General features: G+C 35.8%; 3 protein-coding genes across 3 annotated transcripts in view; 1 reads left to right on the top strand and 2 right to left on the bottom strand.

The window, feature by feature from the left end:
- The window catches only part of Dpr1 (defective proboscis extension response 1), a 291,260-nt gene that overhangs the window by 80,011 nt on the left and 195,554 nt on the right, over positions 1-15,695 (top strand). The gene's annotated exons all lie outside the window — the stretch shown is intronic.
- Positions 1-15,695, bottom strand: part of LOC139992782 (methanethiol oxidase) — a 312,253-nt gene that overhangs the window by 228,205 nt on the left and 68,353 nt on the right. The window lies entirely within an intron of this gene.
- Positions 515-10,073, bottom strand: LOC139993039 (E3 ubiquitin-protein ligase MARCHF2-like). Its single transcript, XM_072014425.1, has 5 exons — positions 9,892-10,073; positions 1,413-1,538; positions 982-1,103; positions 703-830; positions 515-547 (listed from the first exon to the last, which is right to left on the bottom strand). The coding sequence occupies exons 1-5, from the start codon at positions 10,071-10,073 to the stop codon at positions 515-517; spliced, it is 591 nt and encodes a 196-aa protein (XP_071870526.1).

Genomic DNA, 15,695 nt, shown 5'->3' with positions numbered 1-15,695 from the left:
ACGTATTCAGAAAACTGAGTCCATTGTGTCACGGAATAAATGGAGAATTTATTATCAGATTTACCGGTTGCTTACAAAGCTAATCCAGCAACAGCCGGTCGGTTAATTGCAAGAACGCGACCCGTCACTTGAAATGGCAAACAGGAGTTAAATACGCTTTATTACAATACCGTTGCTGGTTAATGCTTATACGTATAGATCTGCGCCATACGCCTTTTAAGGGCAGTTTTCATTATAGGTAGAAGCAAAATGAGTTAAACTAGTTATTTGAAGAAACGATCAATTGATGAAAGAGCTGATATTGTGAATATTTATTGCCACAAAGCAATCGGTTTGAGGACATAGGAGGTTATCAAATTTTATATTGTTTTAAAAAAATATGATCTTGGATTTAAACAATGCTTTGGGTATTCGTGATTAGTTTAGGGACTTTTATAAAAATTTATATTTTTCTAAACAACCGTAAATCGAATGGAATTTAACTAATATTTGATTTTGAATATTTAATATATTTTTACATATTTGTATATTCTTCGCATTTCTGCATCTTTACATTTTTAAGTTTTCGTTTTAAATCTTTAAATTTTCCATAAATGTATAAATATCCCCAGTCTACTTATGATACTAAGGTAGAAAGTAACATTTCCCTTTATGTGCAGCGATGTTTCATACATACATATTTTGAATTAAAAATATAATTACCTTCCCGAGTAAATAGACCGTTGTAATGTAACCCAGTACCACGATGGTGAGAAAAAACCATATAGCTCCTCTTGTCCAGAGTTTGGAAATTCCAATCTTATTTCCCTCGATGACGAAATATTGCATACCTACGTTTTAATAGACGTATAAACGTAATTAACGCATTTTCAGTTATAATTTTATCCCAGTCAGAGAATCAAATTTTAATCTACGTATGTACGCAAAATAAATTTTACCGCAATTTTACTTTTAACTAGTTGTTATTGCAAATTGACTCACCTAAGAGACAAACTGTTACCAAACCCACAGTAACGACAGAAAGTAATGTGAAGATAAGCAAATCTGACTGTATGTTTCTACGATTCCTGGGGTGAGTAATCCATATCCTCAACGATTCTGGCCTGAAGGTTCCCATAAAAGTGATCACTATACAGGTCGAAAACAAGTTGAATGTCATGTGTTATTTTCTATGCAAAATCGAATAACTTTCGTCAAATATACATGAATATTGCAAATGAAAATGAAATTTAACCACAATTCATTGGATAATCGTTATCACGTTAGCAATATTATTTCTTTCTTATTTTCTTTTTGAAAACTTTTATAACGTCGGTACTTAATTCTTAATCGTTCAGAGAATCAAACCTCGAACGAGCAAAACGCGCGTAATTACAATCTTAAAATATGGAATTTTGAAATTTGATGCTTACCATCGATAACGAGGTGTTTCGATAACATTGAAGTGATAACGGCATAATTCGCAATAAGATCGGCATGACTGGTTCAACCATCTTTCCAAACATGCCAAATGCACGTAAGCCAACGATCCTTTGCATCTACACAAATTATGTTTCATTCTAAGAAGATATATAAGCATAGCAAATAGCATTGAAAAAGTATTTCATGTACATGACAAAGATTTAGTATTTTCGCAAAATGAAGTGTTTTTTGTTTGTAAAATTTCTGTCTGTCAAGCATATATTGGCTTTTCCTATAACTAAGAGAATAAAAGCTTTACATATAAAAGAATATATGGTCAGAAAACTTATAATTAAAATAGCATGAAATAGAGGAAAAAGAATAAAAAACTGACAAAAGACGTAGGTTTGTGCGATTTTTTATTCTTATTATTTATTATACATACTATATTCCGATGGTATACAGCGTATCTCGTGCAAGTTGAAACATACACCGAGCAACGCCTAATTCCATTCTCAAATTTCTGACAAATGTGACGTAGAAGCCAATTTTCTCATATCCTTACACTGTTCCTTTTATCGCTACAATGCTTTTCTCTGGTGTTCTCACGTTGCTTTTACGTCCCTAGAGTCTCTTTCCTGCTGTCCTTATAATGTTTTTTATTACTAGAATCTTTCGTTCCGCGGTCGGGATTGATAGAATTTTTTCCAGAGTCACCCACGATAGAATTATTTGCTCGAATATGGAAATTTTCCTAAATCCTAATTTCACCGTAACAGTGCGTTCTTCTATCAAGCAAAGTACTACGAAAATAAAACTCGTGACTTAATAGATTATTTTCTGTCACTGTTTCGAGATTGACACTGTCCAAGTAGTACTTTAGACCGGAAGGAAGTCCCTCAGAAATGACCGCAGAGGTCAGGTAGTCACTATGAATTATTTTGGAGAAAGTAACCGCTAGTGTCACCGCTAACTGACCACAGAGTGGACATCGTTTAAACCAGGCAGTTGACAGCTTTGGACATTCGGAATTAATTAGAATTGTCCGTGAAAAACGCATGCCATCCTACACAGAACTTTGGCGATCGATACTCTACCTGCAAGAGCATCTATCACCAACCAGCTGTTCCGCGGTATACGCCTATACTAAACTTCGTAGTGCCAGCGAAGCCAGGAGAAGATTCTATGGCCCGGAATAAGATGAAAATCAAGAATGACAAAATTATGTTGGAAGCTCCATTTCTAAGAAAATCTACTTTGAAAACTTGTGAAACTTGTGTGAATTTAGTTATGAAACACTTTGACCTGTGCGAGTCACGTACTTCGATCATTACTGGTTGATCCAGTTTCTATGACTGTCATTAAATACTTGTTTCATTGCAAGTTTGGAACGTGATTTAAAGACAAATCCAACGGATAGAAGATTTATTTCGATTAAATATTATTTATATCGTCATCTGGGACAGATGGAGGCGAAAAGTAAGCTAGTTCTTTGCCCGTAACGATATCGTCGTCACATTTTTCTCAACGAATCGACGGTCGATTGAATCTTGCATTTTACGAACGTGTCGCAAATTCGCATTATAAAAGTGTTCGCGCATACATCACGGTCTGCGCTCGATCTTATTTCCTTCTGGAGTATTCAGACTCCTTATATTTCACAGTAACATTCGAATAAGAAGAGAAGTTCAGTAAGTTTGAAAATTACGATCGCGACCATTCAGCGAAAGAGATTTGCGACACTTGTCTTACGTTTCACACGCTCTCTTAGTTCTCTCTTTCTCTTTTTATTTGATTCTATGAGAATTTCTTTCTTTTTCCTCTATTTTCTGTTTTTTTTTTTTTTTTTTTTTTTTAGTTTCCACGAACCGAGCGTCTTTAATCACTTCGAAAGCGCGTTTCTCGAATTATTCGTTTCCGTGTTCCCGAACATGTTTTCATGCAAGACCACCCCTTTTAACACCATAATTCTCACGGCAGGTGTTAAAATTACGCTGCTACGGGAGCATCGTTTCGCCGCCTGGTGAAACGCATCTTATTCAACTTCGTCGGAAGCATGTTTGCCTACTTTAGTAGGTTAAGACGGTTCTTTCAAGCGAGTACCCGCCGAAAGACACCGTTGAATAAGCTGAATCACGTAAAGTCTGCGAAATTTATACTTGCTATAGTTCGAGCGGACTTCGTCATGCGAGTTGGAAGCCGGCTGATACAAAAAGACGAGATGTGCTTCTGTTTTGCTAGGGAAATTTACCGTATAAGCAGTTCTAGCGTGTGTCTATTGAAGATACGAGGAGGTTGACTTAAACTAAATGGATGTCTGGTTTGAAATAGCAAGCGGAGCAGATAGATCCACATTTTTTCCCAGTTATTATTAATGAATGTGTAACAGAGAGACGCTTGTGAAATTAATAACAAACACGCTTGTATAATTTTACATTATAAACTTTCAGGATGATTAAGTGACGTAATGCGACGAGGTTCTCCGGGTTTCAATCGTCTTTTTAATTGTACGTTCTATTATCGCGTTCCAAACGTTCCACTTCATCTTTTCAATTTCAGCTCTATCTCTAACATTATTATTATTATTATTATGAAATATCGCTGAATGTGTGGAAATTTTTACGACCAGTTAATTTCAACGTCTACTGATTTCTTTCTAAGAAAAATAAATACTAATTATATTTCCTGATCTTAATAAATTCTTCTTCCATATTCTAACTAAACTCGCTAGAAAAGTTTACAAGTTTCATAAATGGAGTAAAAGCTTTTTCAAGTTATCAGTATGAATAGCAGAAACAAATTTATATATGCATGCAATTAACAATTAACACAAATGTGTATTTTATATTACAGGTAAGGACCGACGTGTCAAACCGTAAACTAATGTTCACGTAAAACCTGCAAAGTGGTAAAGTACTTTATTCCAATGGTCTTATTTTACTCTGCAGTTATACGATTTCATTTTGTGCATTTCGGTTTTTCAATTTCAAACTGAAACCATTTAATCCCATTCAGACCGTTTCTATTTACCATGAACGAAGTAGGTTACGGATAAACAAGGCGCGCAGAAATTAAGAGAAAAAGATGATAGAACGTAACGATCATTCACACGAGACTCGAATGAATTACTTTCCACCGCGTAAATGTGAAGTACGTTCTGTATGTGTATTTACGTTATGGAGCGGATGATCCCTTACCGCGTAGGTCGTCCACGTTAATTAATCCATTTTAGTCGGAGAATACTGTTCCTGGACAAACAAACTCTAAACATCCATGTGGATGACATTCCGCGGTTCGTCGGTTTCTCTCGGTCTCTGTATCGCGAAGAGAATTTTAAATATGCGTTTCATTACTTACGCGCGTCCGCGATTTCATAGCTGGTCAGGAAACGAGATGCGTTTAAAGAATTCAGCGTACCTATTATTCAGCCCTTTCAGTCTTCTCCAACAAGACGGCCGTGTAAAAGAAAACTCGAAAAAAATTCTAAAAAAGGAAGTAAATGAGAAGACAGGGGAAAACGCACCTCGCATGTATGAACAGTGATTTTTCTATTTTGCTCGAGGTGCTGCACGTAGATAACGTTTCCATTAACTTGCTTTACTCCTTTAGAACGCGTTTCATGTAACTTGCTCTTTGTTTTCGTTTTTTCTTTTATTCTTTTTTTTTCGTAATTTAAATTGTTTCATCGTTATATACTTTGCACGGATGTTTGATATGTTTAATATAGTTAGCGCATTATTAGAATCTCTTTGTGCCGTTTGTAGGAATCTTACGCCAGCGAGACCACGTCAGTTTTTAACATTGTAACGTAAGTGGCGGATCAGGTTTGCGGACAAATAAGGCCGGTGTCTTTTGAAACTGAATTAAAAGGTACAGAGATCAGGTTTCAGACAAGAATTTACACAAGAATTTGTCGTTATAGTAACAAGTGTAATAAAGTTAGAAGACTAATTGACTCGACATTATACATTTGTAACGTAAACTGTGCGCTACTTTTGCGGAACTTCGTCTAACTACTTCGACTAACTTCGAAAGATATGTGTGTTAACCTGTTTCATGGAGTTTACAAACAATCTTAGTTCTTATTATTACTGAACAGATAAATGTTACATCTAAATCTTTATACGAGCTTATACTTTCAAGTTAAGATCTGTAAAACAGCGATTGCGATTAACCGATTACTAGAAGTTTTGATCTCATATGCTACTCATATTTCACAAGTCGACTAGGTATAACTCGCTGCTTTGAAAATGCTCAATTTTCACAGCGATGAATGGATAAATAGTTGAATTTTTGAATACAGATCAGATTCGGTTTACATTTTATCAATAAAGCCATATCATTCGCGTCTCATTATGGCCAATGAAATTGTACAGTACGTACAAATAAGAGTTCTCTGTGATAAGGAAAGACACTTTTGCAAGCCATCGTCTATCTTACTAATAATATATTAGATTGTCCGAAAAGTGTCTTTCTTTCGCAAACATGTTTCTTACAACAGTGCACTTTCATACAAACGTAAAACCAAGTCTGTGAAATGTTTATGTCAACAGAATAAAATGGATTGTACGTTCGATAAAATAATATAAAACAGAAAACGTTGTGCGTCTATTATTTCTTCATAAAACGAAAGAAACTTTTCGGACAACCTAATACAAATCTAACTTGCGCCATTTATCTGAGATTTCTCCCTCGCATTTCCGACGAGAAGCAGCCATATCGAAGCCTACCGCAAGACCTATTAAAATCAATCACGTATTCAAGAAAGACTCCTCTGAGATTTGTAGCCGTCTCTCGTGCCGAGTATATGTCCGATCCGATTCTAATCCAGACATAGATGGGGCTCAAACGCAGCTCTCGCAAGGGATCCATCGCGACCGGGCTAATCTCAATGACGAATTGCATAAGCAGGTCAGCGTGCACGTGGGCTTCTGTTAATCCACGTGAACAGGCTCGCGGACTCGTCCTGTCACTTTTGTTCGACTCATAGCGCATTTGAATTACGCAACGCCACGAGATTAAATAATGGCAACGCGCGTCGACGTAAACGTACGGAAGTGTTACGTAAACGTACACGTACGAACGTAAATGTGTACATGTAACAGACGAACGCTCTTGACGGGCCCTTAGACGCGTCGCGGCGCTTTCAGACGCGAGAACGCGACGGCGAGGTGACGCAACGTTGGACGAAGCCGTGGGACGAACGAAGGAAAGAAATAGGTCGCGCGATACGCGTGTCATTCCACGAGAATTCTCGCGAGGGCCACCGGTGAATTTAGTTTTTCGCGGCGTGTCACTCCGGGCGGGAAGAGGAGCAGGGAAGTAGGGGGCGCGGGAAATAAACGGCCAGGGGATGCGTGGAAAGAGTAGAGAGAGAGAGAGAGAGAGAGAGAGAGAGAGAGAGAGAGAGAGAGAGAGAGAGAGAGAGAGAGAGAAAATGGCAGGTGGCTGAAGGAAAACGAGTGAAAACGGGCAAAACCAGGCTAGAAAAAGGGGAGAAAGGAAGAAAAGGGAAATAAAAAGCGGAGAGAGGCATGGCGCACCACCGAGATTTTTATTCACGCATTGAAAACACTGTGGGTGTCCCATTCTACTTTAGCGAGTTGCCGCGGCGAGATTAAAATTGTAGAACACCGGGACGTGTTCTCAATTCGATTAAGAAGGGTTAGAAGCATCGCGGGGTTGCAAGGTTGCGGTAAGCAAGTGGTTCGTGCAAACGGAGCTACCATTTGCGAATAAGGGATCGTCTCATCAGTACTGTGTTTTATTGAAACGATTTATAGTGGGGATAATGTTCATAGATTTACCCCGTGAGCATCGTTGGGGCTGTTAAAAGGAAAGAAGAATGATTCTAATTTTTACTCTGTGATCGCGTTCCCCTCTTCCACTAAAGAAATCTAATTCCAAGGAAACGCGCTGGTTGTTAAATGAGATCCAAGGGAACGTTTTGCCACAAGTTCCGCCACAATTCGTTCATTCTCTTTAAAAGTCCTTTGCTTAGGAACAAGAGTGTTAATATTCAGGATCTACATACAAAAGTATTATTATTATATGATATAAAATCGTAGCATAATCTTTAGATTCTTCTAACACAGGGCTATCTCACTAGTTTATAATTGTCAACTCTGAAGTTATCTTTGTCGTGTTTTAAATTTCCATGGAAATTGTCAGAAATTGAGAGTATTTCCCTCGTATTTTGTAATATCTATTACGTGGCAAAAGCTAATACGTCCAATTGGTTAGCTGAAATCTAGTTTTCGCGTTGTTTTGCACGAGAGACAGAGAGCAATACTGTGGTTCAAGGTACGCGATTAACGTATCGGCGAGCCGTGTTTGACGTGATTATTTTGAAAATACGCGTTAGTGAAATGTACATATCTATCGGCAAACGTGCACGTCATTGCATTCGATAAATTTGTGAGTATAATTCTGAAAGGATTTATTTCTACCAATAGGAATTGTTCCCGACATTGGAGTGTTTGCCACCTGTTTCGACTTTCGTTTAAACAAATGACGATATAGTAAATATTCCATTGTATTAGCAAGCCGTGTAGAAACTAATTGATTTGCTAAACTTTTTATTTTGTCAAAAGAGTCTCATCGGTTAGATTCATTCCATGAATCGTTTTTTTTTTTTTTTCATTTCTAAGACGAAAAAGTGTTTATAACTTCTAAAGTATCAATTTTTCGATTAACGAAATCTAACCACTCGCAAAGTTTACCACTCCAAATCCACAATTAGACATTAGTCTCGTCCGAGGTAACAGAGATCGCGTCGGTAGTTAGTGAATTAGTTTCGAAAGGCCTGGCGTCCTTGAATTTCAAACAACGTCGTCTGCTTAATGTTGATGGGATTTCGTAGTAATTAGTTGACACAGGATAATCATTACTTAATCGGGCAACGCGAGGATTAATTAGGATTCACGGGCTCGGAATTTTACTTGCAAAATTGTTTGCTCATCCTGCCGGACATTGTAAATGTGGGAATAGCAAGTGGTAGAGAAATGGACTACCCCATTTTAAGGCTGAGTTTAATAAGTTTATGCGCTTATGCGATTCAATATTGGCGCTCCGGATGAACTTTGCATCGGTGAAATTTCATTGCTCGTAAAGTAACCAGATAATTAGCAAGTAACGACGGAATTTTCGAGCTATTAAGGCGAAATGTTTACAAGTGTACACTCGCATTTTTGATCTCGAAAGACGTTTGAAAATGATGACCGACGTTAAATCATGGATGGAATATATTGAGCGGTTTGGGTCAAAGGTCTGTCATTAACAAATTTCGATAAATTTTATCGAAGCGGAATTATAATATACAGGATATTTTAGATTTTTTTTAGAAAACGAAATTAATACATTCTATGAGCTCCGAAGCACTCTAAATCGTTCCCTAGAAAGAATTCTGTTTTCTCGTCGTCTGATTTTATATGTTTTCTGTTTGACTTGTAATATTTGAAGAAAGCTACGAAGTTATTGAATTGTTATTAATTGGCTATATATTGGCACAGCAATTAAAATGGTTCGTAATCGCAATATGCTAGAAGTGAAAAGATTTGGAAATCGTGTTTTGTAAACTAACGTGCCTTAGCTCGCGTTCAATTTCAGAGAATTGGAATCGTTAGTTCGCCTCTAAACGTCGATTTAACTTTAAATGAGCGATTAGGTCAAGATCTATGTGCTAAATCCGTACCTAACGAACACGAATCTACGTAGTAATATTGTTAAATCAGTAAAAAATATCGCGAGTTCGTCTGCTTCTTCAGAATCAACAAATTCTGAAATTAGCTTAAGGATAAAGCATTACAAAAATATCAAATAAAATTAATATCTAGCGTGCGAGAATAGTTAGAATGAAATACGAATATATCTAGGTAGGCTAGGAGTTTCCATTTTTTTAAATTCAACAATAGTTTTCACAGTGCTTGTAGTATTCTTTTCATTTTGAGTTTATTACTCGAGAGCCTGAATTTTTTTTCAAATATTTCCCCAGGACAAATGTGTTTTTAATAAAAGAGATTCTAGGAAGTTTTACACTAATTGAAGTTGCTGTACATTAACGATAATCCATCGCACTGTCATTATTAAAATCTCATTAAAAAGCGAAATAATAATTCAAAAAATGAAATTCAAACATTTTGATAAAGATATTCCAATGAATTTCATTAATCCGCTATTAAAATTCTATCTCAACGAAATCTAACATTTTCTACATAATCGCAAGCACTTTGGTCTTCAAATATAGTCTTCGATATACATTATATAAAGCGTAGCTTATACCGCTATTAAATCCTCGAAATGATTTCCAGAAACGGTATAGCTTAGAGCTGAAAGCTCTCATTGAAATTCTCTTGAACGCGAAGAACGTACGTCACGAAACTCTCTAGAATCTCGAATCTCGGACGAAAGAGGGATCACGGCAAGCACATGGCCAGGGATGAATGTCCCGTAAAAGGGGCCAGTCGTTCAATTGGTCGATGATACATTTACCTACAAGGTGAAATGAGCGGCTCCTTGGACGTGTTTGTGTGACATATTCGGCAGACGATGGAACCAACCGAGACCAGGCTGCGGGTAAGCCGGTGTTGTTGGCCGAGCCCGAGAGACATTTGCTGCGTGTCGCAGTCATTTAAATTGCAGGACGAACCCTCGGGGACGGTGACCGGTAGCATCGGGATGCCGTGCTCGTGATCCAAGTTAACTGCAATCGAAGAGAAGGATACACACGAACCGGTGCATATGTATGATCCAGCACGCTCCCTACGCGTTTACTTACACCCTATTCGACGTAATGGCCGGCTTTCTGTGAAATTCGCTGCTTCGAATATCGATTAACACTCTACGGAGTTCGATATATTGAAATGTTTTCGGGCCAATTCCAAAACATGGCGAACAGACTTGAAGATTTTCAAACAAAGGATGTACGTTAAAGTTTAAAAGCTACACGCTTATTTGCGTCTGATTATTTTTGACAAGGTGTATTTTATTTGCACGCTCAAATGCAGACCAACACGAGATTCGGACTAGCAACGAGAATGTTTAGATTTCGACAACGAGATAGTCCTCCAAAACGTTCTAATTCCAATCATTAAATATAATAATTTTCGAATGATATTTCATTAAGTTGCTATTTAACTTGAATTAGACTTTCTGTTATCTATAACTTCGCGAGTCTTTTCTACGTAAATTGTTCGTCAAACTCGTTTAATATCGTGACATTATTTTTAATATTACGAAGAAGATATGATAAGGTAGATAGATGAGGTACAAAGAAAAAATAATGAAATTTTTCGAACAATTTATTAATTAATTGTTAAGATATGGTATAAATTTAAAATAACAGGAACCAAATACAGGAGAAAACGGAGAATATAGTGCATATGTATGATCCACCACACTTCCCACGCATCTGCGTGTATTTACAGCCTATTAGGCGTAATGGCAGGCTTTGTGAGAATTTACTTCCCAGAATTAATCAATGCGAAATCTGATATTGCCCCTTGAATTACAAACAGGGTGGTACTATTCGAACTGCAGATCCTTAGTTTTGCGATGACGCTAAATTTCGTTAATATCCCTTAGTCTCTGAGGGAGGGTTCGATAGAGATAATGATTTTACGATACCATGTTGCATGACTAGCATCCAAAGTCCCTTCCTTTGTTTGCAAATTAATATGTATGTCTTTTCGAATTAAGAAATACGTTCAAATTTTGCATGGTAAACAATTGTCTGTATAGCGATATTGAATTATGAAATTCGCCGAAAAATATCGAAATGCAGTAAAATAAATATAATGGGAGAAGTTAAGAATTTTTTAAAAATCGCACACAAAGAAATTTTTCTCGAAAATGAAATATTAAATAATGCAATGTTTAGTAAAGTGTTGCACGTGTAAATACGATTGCCGGGAAATAAAATTCAATTTATTTTTCACGTGAGAGTTTGTTTACGTTTATTTCGTCGGTACTTTGACTTTCCCGTCTTCCGTATTTTCCTTTTTCTGTAATGCAGAAAATTGAAATTGCCATTACAGAAAAAATTTGAATTTGTAACAGTAACGAAGATTCATGCACTATCGTAAAAAGAAACGCAAGACGATAAAAAAAAAATAAGATTCTGAGACTAATGAGATAAATAAATATTCGTCTTTCAAGGGTAGGAAGTACAACATCTCCAAGATATTTGGTTACTGTCATAGAATTTTCAATGTTAATGATATGAAGTCAAAAGGGTTATTTTTTTGTTTGTATTTCTACGTGATATTCATATCTTCTTCTATATATTTAAATAAATGTACAAAGAATTTTTTATTCGATGTAATCTCAAAAACTTGGGAAGCGAATTTCATGTAATTTTAAGACGAATAACACAATCGATCTTCGAACTGGTGAACGTATTACAAAACACATAATCATTACATAAAATGAAATGCAAAATATGTAAATAGGTGTTGAATAACGAGTAACTCGTTATAACTAAAAATTCTTCAAATTCGCTTATGTTCATATTTATTAAAAGAATAGATTCAGATATTTAGATAAGTATGTACATACCTACTTGCATCACCGATGTGACAAATAGACACTTGACGATAAAAATATAACCAAACGAACGGTTTCTCGAGAAAGTCTGACCAAAGGATCGCTCGAGAATAAATCGATTCAGTAATTTCTGCGAGATCTGTTTCTTATTCCACGCGATCTTTCCGTATGTAAATGAGACGAAGAAGAAGAGCCAGCTGGAAAAAGGAAAACGATACCGGTTTAGATAACCGATAGAACTGTCAGTTCATCGTAGTGAAACACGACGGCACGCCCTCTTTTACAGCCAGCAGCTCTTCCCTTTTCGTTTTAAAGACAGCGGACGAACGAAAAAACAAATAAAAGAAAAAACGAACGAATAAAAGATAATGTTGAATTTATTGAAAGCTACGTACATTGGATAATTTTCTGAAACAGTAATATTAAGAGAATAATGTTAATTGATTTAACACTAGAACTACCGATAGTTAACGCGAAGCTATTTCTACCAAATCCAGTGAAAATAACTGGACTTTAAAAAATACGTAATAATAGAATATTTTTATATTTATTGATTTATTACTTTCTTATGCAAGGAATTTTTTGGTATTATCAATCCATCTGGGACCATGATCCCTAAACAATGGTTGGCACATTTATAAAATTGTAGAACTTGTCATTTTGACTGGTTTGGTACTTCTAGTGTTAGACGTTGAACATACGTATTATACATCTTATTCGAGAATTATTGACACTGTTGATAGTTTATTCGATGAAGTACGAAACTGTATAATAAACTATATAAATATTCTATTAAATAAAGTAATTAGTTAAACGAATAATTAACAATAATAAAACAGTGCGATATTTCTGTTCGCCCGAAGTCGAACTCGTGATAACGATTAACTTCGTGTAATTTTACTCCAGATTTGTATAATGGAAGATTAAAAAGTTGGTTAACATAACTATGCACATTGTTTCGCGGGAAAATATTTATAAAATTTTCCATGCGATACCTCTGTAGCTATGACTCTAAAAACAACGCATTTTTCAAACGATTCAAATATTTTACCTGCATTCAATGGAATTTAATTAAATACGTTTAAATTAACCTTTAGTAAACGTAATATATTCGCAGTAAAAAAATCATCGCGCTTGATTTATTTGTATATTTGCAATGTTATAAATTCTCATTCATTCTTATCGTATTTTCGATTTTATTTCATTTCCAGTGCTGCACATGTTGCCATTGTTTGCTCGATATTTACAAATGTTTACGAAGCCCAGCCGATTCTTTATTGTCGGCGAGATATCATGAATTATTAAACAGGATTCACGATCACCGATTTCCGACATATAATGCGATATGTAATTTTCATTCGTTGGTTTTGTTAGATTCGTTAGCTTTCGTTCATTTTTAAACGCAGACGCGACAAAAGGTTAGGGTAGTTTTAGAAAAATGTAAGAAAGTGAAAGAATCAGTGGGAAGAGCTACTTCACCGAAGAAATTAATTTCCAATCTTTGTAAATAGCTCTTATGAATGAAATGAAATTAATACCAATAGATGTTTCGATTTTCGAGGCGCGAAATTGACTTATTAGAAAATTATACTCGGGAAATTGCGGAGCTCGTGGAAAAATCGACGTTTTCATCAATGTTATCGACTTATCTGTTCAATTACATTCGCGTGTAACCTTTTAAACTATTTAACACGAGTGTCATGATAATCGACAAGACCACAATCGCGTATATAATCATTTTTATCGACGTATTCTGTATAATCGTAGTCTCTATTGTTTTACTTTATTAAACATGTCAAATAAGCTTCACGTTCGTGTTTGTGTAAGCTCTTTATCATTTTTGTCTTTAGGCGAATTGGTTAATCGGTTGAAAAAAAATTACGAATGAAACATTTTTGATAATACTGATGCAAAGGTTTTCGAGATATATGCAAATAAACGAACTGAAGAAATCGTTGACAGTGACTTTATCCAGGTTTGAATTTATAGTAAGAAAGATATTCAGGGAAAGCAAATCGATACTTGTATCGCTGGTACATTGAAAAATAGCGGAAGAAATGTATCTTAAGACGTTGCCCCGGTCATAGGATTATGAAGATTAATTAACTGCAGAACCGTGCTACGTCGTCGTCGGTAAATTGAATCTCCCAAGTCAGCCGACTGGCTGATTTATGGCACTATTGCATCGAAACTTTTTCCTGCGAAATATCCGGATTTGCATTGCATTAAATGGAAAGGTCTATCACTCATAAGCGATAACCGTCGTCTCTCTAGGATGAGATCCAGCGACCCTCCAAGTCGTTGAAGCTTCAACAAATCGCAATCGGACCCGAACGCATTAATGAATATATTTTAAGCTTTTGTTATGAATTAAATTAATCTTCTCCGTGAATTTCGACCGAAGAAATTTTAAATTAAAATTCTCTGCGATCGAAAATCAATAATGTGATATTGCCTGATATTTTTTCGAGAGCTAAATGACGTTAATAGAAAGACGTAGTGAGAACCGATTCATTTAGCAGAACCGTTTTATCATTCGCAAAACTGAAAATATCTAATGCTTTAATGATATCAAATATTATTAATGTCAAATGTTTGATGTGGAAAATGAATATTATAATATCAACATGTTAGTTTCTTTTAAATTATCAGACATCATAATTTCTAATTAGTTCGACTAATGAATCGTTCACTTCAGGATAGAAAAAGGGCTTCAATACACAATATGAATGAATAAAATGCACATAAATACATTTAATTTGATATAAATTCTTTCTCTTATACGATATTGACCTCGTTTTCAGTAATATTTCAGTGCAAACATTTCTCAATACCAACTTCTGTTTTTCCTTGATTTCCAATAATTTCAGTGTGATGCTATTATTTGTTCTTGACATATTTTCAGATTTTCCTGCGATTGTACGAATTTCTATGAATTTTCGTCAACTAGTAATGGCAGAGATAGATCGCTAAACTTCTTCATTGAAAAAAAGAAAGTAATTCGTGACCATATGTTCTTTATGTGGAAATCGTGAAGAATAACCTTACCTAAACTAATCTAACCTAATCTTACCTAACTTAATCCATTTTTAATATATGATACATCTGTCAATGAATAATTTGGACGTGATGCGAGTAATTTTATCATTTTGCATAGGAAAAATATCCAAATATCTGTAATGAAAACATACTACTATACAATAATAATTATCCATATACGTTTCTCTACACACACGTCCGAAAATCAGCGCAATCGTTGTTGAAGCTCTTTTTCTATAGCTTCATTTCTTATTTTTCTAAAGGAAGAATATACAATACAGTGTTTAAATCATCTACCCTTATACAAAGTAAGAAATATCATAGATAACATGAATATTAACACGAATAACTGAAACAATGATCACTGTTTCGATATCATTCGATAGAATACCAAACTGTATCCGTTTAGAATTAGACATCGCAGCAAGTCCTGCAAGCCTCAAGGCACATCTGCTGGTCAAGGAACATCTTGCTTTTCACCCTTTCGACCCCTTTCATCGTCGTCCGTTGTACAAAAACAAGAACGATTCTTGGACGATTTCCTGTCTCTTTTCCGCGACGACGAGGTACGCAGCGTTTCAGATTGAATTCACTTGTCTCCACTGGCGAACATAACATTTCTACCAAAGAAGTTTACCTTTCGGCTTTCGTATTCGGGATTTTGTTTTCGCCAATCCCGGTCGAGTCGCGAAACCACCAAAGTTTCCCGTCCT

The sequence above is a fragment of the Bombus fervidus genome, chromosome 12, assembly GCF_041682495.2.
Source record: "Bombus fervidus isolate BK054 chromosome 12, iyBomFerv1, whole genome shotgun sequence".
NCBI classification, from domain to species: Eukaryota; Metazoa; Arthropoda; class Insecta; order Hymenoptera; family Apidae; genus Bombus; species Bombus fervidus.
Note: the sequence above shows the minus strand (reverse complement) of the source record. Positions and strands in the feature narration are given on the sequence as shown.